The 8216-nt window shown below is 41.7% G+C and overlaps 2 protein-coding genes across 5 annotated transcripts in view; one reads left to right on the top strand and one right to left on the bottom strand.

Annotated features, from left to right (window-relative positions):
• The window catches only part of fbn1 (fibrillin 1), a 71781-nt gene extending 66631 nt beyond the window's left edge, over positions 1-5150 (top strand). For 2 of the 3 annotated variants that reach the window (XM_032535210.1, XM_032535342.1), the window contains 5 exons: positions 1201-1329; positions 1424-1543; positions 2095-2326; positions 2400-2580; positions 3498-5150. In XM_032535210.1, the coding sequence (XP_032391101.1) occupies positions 1201-1329; positions 1424-1543; positions 2095-2326; positions 2400-2580; positions 3498-3881 (1046 nt within the window). In that variant the 3' untranslated portion in view covers positions 3882-5150. The remainder of the gene's footprint in view (positions 1-1200; positions 1330-1423; positions 1544-2094; positions 2327-2399; positions 2581-3497) is intronic. The other variant, XM_032535280.1, reaches the window with a different exon arrangement.
• A 333-nt stretch (positions 5151-5483) lies between these two features.
• On the bottom strand, positions 5484-8101 carry dut (deoxyuridine triphosphatase). Of its 2 annotated transcripts, XM_032541322.1 has the most exons (7): positions 7908-8101; positions 7019-7175; positions 6667-6758; positions 6467-6511; positions 6290-6364; positions 6105-6175; positions 5484-5604 (listed from the first exon to the last, which is right to left on the bottom strand). In XM_032541322.1, the coding sequence occupies exons 1-7, from the start codon at positions 8017-8019 to the stop codon at positions 5548-5550; spliced, it is 609 nt and encodes a 202-aa protein (XP_032397213.1). In that variant the 5' UTR covers positions 8020-8101; the 3' UTR covers positions 5484-5547. The 2 variants fall into 2 exon arrangements, with proteins under 2 accessions (XP_032397213.1, XP_032397295.1); XM_032541404.1 differs by lacking the exon at positions 7908-8101 and having other exon boundaries at positions 7019-7678.
• Positions 8102-8216: the final 115 nt, after the last annotated feature.

Genomic DNA, 8216 nt, shown 5'->3' with positions numbered 1-8216 from the left:
TGTTTATGTATATATATATATATATATCTGTGTAATCCCAAAAGCATTGTGTCACAACATTTCAACTTATTCAGCCTCCGCACCCATATCTTGCCAAATGCACACACAGTATGTCCTTTCACATTGTAATTTCTTATAGTTTTTCAGACCAGCTGAAAAAAAGAGTCCTGAACCAGCTTCTTGTCTAACCCTAACCGACAAATGAATGGACTCCGGCTGGTATCACACTGATCTTATTAGGCTGGACTGGTTTGGAGTCATGGCAGCTTAACACTGCTTTGTTGTGGAACTTTGCAGTGGATTGCCATGACTACCACAAGTTTTTTTTTCCAGACCATAAAGCCGATCCCATGACCTCCCATTAAATGAAGGACAGGGATCCCTCAGCTTTGACTATAGGAATAACCCCAGGCAAATGACACACAGGAGGTGTGGACATGCTATTAATTTCAGAAGGTTGGAGAAACATGGGTTTGACATAAAACACGTGTTCAAGTCATACCACAGTAACTACTTCTGTTGTACTAAAGTGTAGGACACTGCAAAACCCAAACTCTTTCAGGACAGGTGCTCATTTGACAGACACATTGTTAATGATCAGAACACCTTTTCAGACATGTTGTAAATACTTTATCTAAGACTTTCTCATTCCTTCAAATACATCTGTTGCTTCAAGCTGTGGCTGTTCAGAAGTATGTATCCTAAATTCCTTATCCATTATAATAAGGTTTTAAGGTTTGTCAGTCACACTCACTAACAATGATTCATATGCTTTTGAGCACTCTTCCCACATGTTGACTGTTCAGCAAACAATGATCTAAAGCTGGGAACACATGAGAAGACTAAAAAGACCCGGGATCACATTTCAAGATTACAGCCTTCTCTGCTTTGATCTTAGTTGATAACTAGCTGTTTGGGCTCAGATTTGCAATCACAGCAGCCAAACACGTTTTTGATGTTTGATCAAATATATTCACTCAAGGCTCATTTACGACCTTTTTTTCCCTAAAAAAGCTTGTAACTGGACATTGGGTGTAGATTATTTCATCAAACAAATCAACAGTCCATGGTGGAACTGCCCTATTGTTTGGAACCCATTTCAACTCTCCACGCATTTTAAAACGACTCTGCACATTCAAATCAGGGTTACAATCGGCCTTTATATCGTGTTTCTCTGAACCTTCCCTCTTCTCTGTGCAGACAACAATGAATGTGCTACAGACCCCAATCTGTGCGGCTCCAATGGTGCCTGCCAGAACACTCCAGGGAGCTTCAATTGCGACTGCCAGCGGGGATTCTCATTAGATCCCAATGGACAAGCCTGTGAAGGTCTGACAACAATTGATACCAACCTCAGTGTCAGCTGATTCATTAAAGAAAATAGGCTCTTACTGTAGTTTTGTTGTATGCTTGTCTGTGACAGATTTGGATGAGTGCGATGGTAACCACAGGTGTCAGCATGGCTGTCAGAACCTGGTGGGTGGGTACAGGTGCAGCTGTCCACAAGGCTACCTACAGCACTACCAGTGGAACCAGTGTGTGGGTGAGTAATACTCCTGTTCTTTTTATCAGCAAATATAAAAATTCTTTCCTTTTGGGGCATCCTGATGACTTGGTTGCCAAAGTATGTACCGTGCAGCCTTGATGTTCTGGACTGGAGCTCGGCCCTGAGCCTTTTTAAAACAAGTTGTCCATCCTTCACCTCTTTCCTGCCACTCTTAAAATATAAATATGTCAAAATTGTTTTTCCTTTCCTCTGGAAGTTCAACCCCTTTCCTTACTGTGATAAGGTCATGAGTTGGGACAAAAAAACAATAAAAAAAAAAGGAGGGCGGTACAACATCAAGTGGTGGTGGTGCATAAAATCATTTGAAATATCATTTGATAAAAGGCATAGACAAAGTAATTATGTGGCACAGTGTGTGTGTGACTTGGTGTATACCCCAAAATAAAGCACTTTTGTTAGTTACACCTCTATTTTTAGTTGAATCTCTCCACATATTGACATTCATGGCAGAATTTCCCAGTATTGTTTGTGTCCTTCAACTGGAATGGCCTTGTTTGTTTACTTCCTGTCAACTTCCTGTGACCCAGATGAGAACGAGTGTATGAACAGCCAGATCTGCGGGGGAGCGTCATGCCACAACACCCTGGGGAGCTTCCGCTGCCTCTGCCCCACCGGCTTTAACTACGAGCAGACGGACGGAGGCTGCTCAGACGTCAACGAGTGCTCCACCAGCCAGAACCCCTGCAAGTTTGGCTGCTCAAACACAGACGGGGGCTACCTCTGTGGATGTCCGCCTGGATACTTCCGGGCCGGACAAGGGTACGTCAGTGAACAACTGTGAAAACTGTCTGTAGACGTTTCTAGTTGACTGATGGCTCTGTCCTCGTTTCAGGCACTGTGTCACAGGTTTGGGCTTTACTAGTGGCGGCTCCAGTGTTGAACAGGGAGGTGAGGTGGATGATAACTCTCTGTCTCCTGAGGCCTGCTATGAATGTAAGGTCAACGGCTATCCCAAGAAGGGACGCAAACGTCGCAGCACCAACTCAACACAGGATCCTCTGGAAGACATGCAGGTAATCTGTCTGCCTGAGAACACACTGAGGACGCAGAGGTAATGAGGAACTTAAGGGTTACCCACCTGAGGGTACTTAACATTCAACAATTAAACAGGGCAGGTGTTTTATAAACTTATTCCAGTTATTTCTGACTCAATGTTAGGTGCGTCACGATTTCAATAAATCAAAAATTGACCAAAATGAGCTTTTGATTTCAAAAATTGAAATTAAAAGCAGGATCAGGATTCCACCAGTATTTCTTTCTCTGTCCAGCCTCACCCAAACGTCTTAAGAAAAAATAAAAACAGACACTGTGTATTTTACCGGCTGGTAGCATGCACGCAGCTGAAGACACAGGGTAACGTTAGCTTACCTGTAGTCGAAGATGAAGGAGAAACAACCAAACTGGAAAATCCTCCTGCGTCCATGAGTGAGTTATGGTAACAAAAAAACAAAGGTAAATCATATGGACTTCATGGTGCGTTCATATACATCTCGGTAAACTAATGGTGCTTTCATTTGCACTTCGTAAATTTTGAAAGACTCCAACTGTTGTAAAGTACCCTTCTGCCATCTAGTGGCTCTTATTGTGTATACTTAATATGTATAAATTTGAGTATTACATAAAATAAATACCATAAAGGCTTCAGCTTTACTTTCAGAACTGTATTCTTGGCAGTGTGGGAAAGGCCTCGTAACAGGGTTTAGACGTTCAGGTTGGGAAATACAATTTACCAACAATTATATATTAAATATCTAAGTAATTCAAATATTTAGATTAGGTAGGGGACGCATCGAGAGAACACAGGATCTCACTATTGCTGAAATTCTAGCAACAGCCCTGTTTGAATGTACTTTTATTACAGAAAACATACTGTATTGTAGGACACTTGTCATAAACTGTATCCACTAAAATCAGATGTTTCTTCCTGCAGCTGACTGAGGAGATGGTCAGCCTGGCGAGTGTGGACATCGAGGACACCCTGCAGCTCCACCTGAACATTAGCGACTTAAGCAGCCGTGACCACATCCTCGAGTTCACCCCGGCCTTATCCACCCTCAGTGACCACGTGCGCTACAGCATCGACTATGGAAACGAAGAAGGCTACTTTAAAATCAACCAGAGAGAGGGCGTCAGCTACCTGCATCTGAGCAAGAAGAAGGCCCTCCCCCCAGGGGCGTACTACCTTCAGATCAGCAGTATGCCTCTCTACAGGAAGAAGGAGCTGGCTGAGCTGGAGGACCGACACGATAAAGACTACCTCACAGGACAGCTGGGAGAAGTACTGAAGATGAGGGTGCAGATCATCCTCCATTAACCATCACAAGACTGAGACGGGCAGATGTTGCCGGCAGCTGCTAATCCAGTGTCAGGCTCACATTTCTCAAAAAGGCCAAACATCTCTGACTCTGGATCAGCGGTTAGGGACAACTTCTACTTGCTCTAACAGGGAGAAGGGCTCGCCACCAAAGAGACAAGAAGGGGGTAGGGGGAGGGACTTTGTCATTTGATTGCCAAAGATGATTCTACATATCATAGATACCATTTATGTAGAAAATACTAGCTGAATGAGGCAGAATGAGATATTTCAGTCAAATGAAGAACATATTGCCCTGACACACAACTTCAGCTGTGTGGGAAGCACTATCCATAGTGTAAATGGTTTTTCATTGTAGGTTTTAATGTTGTATGATATGTGGAATCAGGTGCCATATTGAGGGGCATGAGGACTGCAGAAAGTTCCAAAGGCCGAGTTTTCTAGAACTCACCTTAGATGGAAGAAAAGGGGTGAGTCCAAATAGTTTGCAACACATTCATTTCCTCCCCTCAGGTAATAACTGAACAAACCTGGATAGTGTAAACACATTTTTCCTTCCCCAGATATTAATTTTAATGGAGTGAAGATGGGGAAAAAAAAAGATTAAGAGAATAAAGATTATGAGATAATGAGAGGAAAAGAACCCACTATGGACTATTGAGATGTAGCCATGTCGGAGCTTGAATGACTCCTACTGCATATTTAAACAATGCTTTTCCATTTTTCCCGACTAGAATAATTCATATTTACTGGTGCTAGCAACACAACCACAGACTTCTGAATGCACTGTACTACTATACAAAACCCAGTAGTTAAGATACAATCCCATTGGTCATTCTGAAGATTTCATGTCTTTGCAACAGTAACAGTTAGCTTCATAGCCTGTCCGCTCTCCCCTATACTACATGTAAATTGTGTTTATACTGTAATAATCGATGCCACTTTTAATCTATGAAGCATTTGTAAACTAGAGGAAGCCCCTGGGATAGAAGGGGTTTGTAATGGTGCTTATAATGACCAACTACTTCCTTTGTTAACTGTGTATACATACACACACACACCTGCACACACACATACAAACACACACATTGATGATGCCAAACCTGGGCCTTCATGATTATGCACTGAGGTCTTCGTGGCCACACATTCCTCTCACAATTACAATCAGTGCTGCATTGCCACAGACCAGCCTGACACCAGTCTGTGTTCTCTGTTCACATCAGTGAGGGTTTAGTTGTAAATTCACAATAAAAACACATTTTTGGTGTATGTATTTACTGCTGTGCTTTGCCCTTTTATCCAGATTGTGACTGAGTTGCACAGAAAGCTGCTAGTTGTATGTAAGCAATCCTTTTTCCTTCAGTTGTGTGTGACCCAAGTGAAGTGCAACAAGATCTCTGAATGTTTAGCTCGTCAAACTCGCATTACCCCAACAGATCCGGCCATGGAGTTGAGCGGGTTAGGTGATGCAATTCTTGTCCTGCACTGCCCCCATGTGGAGATTTGGAACTTTTATATTTTTACTTTGCAGGAGGTCAAACAAGTTCATCTGACAGAACCCAAAAATGACAGTCTGAGTAAAGACCCACGACTCTCCCAAGGTACAAAAAAAAGAGAACTTTATTAAAACTAATCCATATATTTAAAACATTTACATTTGGAGCTTTCAGTTGCGTCCAGTTGATCCAAAACCTCCGTCACCACGCTCCGTCTCGTCAAGTGTCTGAAAGAACCCAGCCATGCCGTTTTAAATATGATCTGATGACATTCACATTAAATAAAACCTACTGCTACTGGTAAAGCCACACACATCTTACAATGTTTGCAAAATAACCTTCATGGGGTGATAATCAGTGTTTGTTTAACGGTTTTAGAGAGGGGTCGATTCAACTTAATGAATTTGAGGATGTAGTTTGCGTTAAATTTTGTTGAATTGCATTGTTGTATACAGCAATGTTTGTTATTTAGCCTTTCCTCTGATATAAATGGGGTAGGCAAAATAATAGAAACACCAGTCAGTATAATGATAAAATTTAACAGCACCACAAACCACATCCTCAAATGATCATTAAGTTGAATCAACACCTCTCTCAACATTATACCCTGCATGAAGCTCAGATTTATTGCTGGACTGTTGTATAGAACTGCTAGTTTTAGCTAGGTGTACCTAATAAAACTGGCAACTGAGTGCATATATGAATTTATATGTTGTGTACAGTTTACCTTTTGCTCCACCAGATCTGGGTAGCAGATCCTCTCACACACCAGCTGAGCAACTCTGTCACCCTTTTTCACTGCAAAGAGGAACAGAAGAAGATGAGACAATCATTTCTAATCTGTTCGGTGAAGTATTGCTGGTACCTTTGATAAAAAGGTGAGGTTATAATTTTACAGATGCCACAACTCACCATCAAATGTGTCCTTGCTGAAGTTGAAGAGCACAACTCCCACATTTCCTCTATAGTCTTCATCTACAACTCCAGCTGAGGAGAACATACAGAGACATTAGAGAGATTTATATGGCTGACATGACAAGTGTTAAAAGATTACCTGCATTAGTCGGTCGAATAGGCAAAGAGACTCACCACCAACATCAATAAAGTGTTTTGCTGCCAGGCCAGACCTTGGTGCTGAGAAAGACAAAAATGGTATGAGACAGTTATGACATGTTGTTCTGCAACTGGTGTATCATAATCTTAAGGTGAATTCACGTACACTGAAAGTAGAATAGACACAACAGGAAAAACCAGATTTGCAGGGTTGCATCAGTATGTTAAACACTCACCCACTCTCCCATAGCAGCCATGGGGAACTGCTATCTGGATGTCTGTCTTCACAATGGCCTTATCCATAGGACCGATGGTGTAATCATATGCACTGTTAAAGTTCAGAGAATTAAGGTTAGCTGGCATTATATTCATAAAACAGACTCTTTTATACAAGACAACAGTTAGTAAGTGGATTTAATCTGTGTAGGAGCACAAGCCAAATGTTCACACAGACTTGAAGTAAAATTTACACATACACAGACACACACAGTACAACTTCTGTCCCACTATTTAAAACTTACATTCGCGGATTACATCAAGTTATTAATGAACCCAGGCATAATTTTCAAAAGTATAAGGTTTACCAACCTGTAGAGATCATATCCCGCTGCTTTAGTTGAGCCTCTGGTAGGTGTAGTGGCATGCTCAGAAAGTCTTGCAAACTTAAGGACTGCTCTATCTTCTGCAGGCTTTGTCTCTGTCCTTGCTCTCTTTGATGGAGAGATTGCAGATGCATCTGTGACGTCTAGTGCGGGCATATTGGCAAACGTTTCACAGTTAAAAACCGATAGTGCAATAAATAATTTACACGGACTAAAGACAAACTATTTGGTGACCAGGAGACAGAACTACAACCGCCTTCTGCAAGATTAAAAACTCTTCCTTGTGCGCTCGTTTCTTGGCGGTCTTCCTTTTGAATTCCTTTTTCCCGCGGTGGAAGTTGCGCCAAATTGGCCCCTCCCACAAACCACGTAACTCCTAACGGATACTTACTTAGACAACGTTAGACTTAATGAAAGTAACTCCAATAGCTTATATAAGTTGCTACAGAACGGTTATTAAACGCACTGAGGGAAGAAAACCTGTAAGTAAATAAATAAATCGGCAAGAAAGTAAGTACAGTATCCTCTGTAACTATGGCAACCCTCTGTACTTTAACTGTCTATGCTTTCGTCACCACTGCGCCATTACAACGAAGTTATCGCGAGAGTTATTTATATAAACAGCTATAACCTTTAAAATGGAAAAGAACGTATTTAGGGAATATTAAACTTTACTTTACCTAGCTACGCGTTGCACCAGAATAAAGCAGAAGTAGTGTTTGAGGTGTTCACGCGTTCGGTACACCACAGATAATGCAACATAATAAAACCAAAGCGTATGGTTTTAGTTACAAAGTGCTAGGCATGCTAGCAAAGCTAACGTCAATATGCTCTTGACAAGACGTTAACGTTATCCATCCTAAAGTCTTGCTTGCCTTTGTTAAGAGTGGGCGTCTGAACATGAAATTCCCTGCCTAAGAGATACGAAGCAGCATCAAAAATCGAAGAGCATTTTAACTGAAAATCCCTTAGCAATATTCGTCTCATATTTGTTTGCTACCGTCGTCTGCAAGCTACAGCCTCTCTTTAACTGTCTATGGCAGCAACAGCTGATTGTACCTCACTTCCTCCTCCTCCCCCTGTTACGTAGCTCCAGCAGCTCCTCGCAGACTGAGTGAAGAGTGAGGAGACTCTGGTCTATCATAGACTGCATACTGATTTTAATATATATATATATATATATA

The sequence above is a fragment of the Etheostoma spectabile genome, chromosome 1, assembly GCF_008692095.1.
Source record: "Etheostoma spectabile isolate EspeVRDwgs_2016 chromosome 1, UIUC_Espe_1.0, whole genome shotgun sequence".
NCBI classification, from domain to species: Eukaryota; Metazoa; Chordata; class Actinopteri; order Perciformes; family Percidae; genus Etheostoma; species Etheostoma spectabile.
This window is presented reverse-complemented; position numbering and strand designations above follow the sequence as displayed.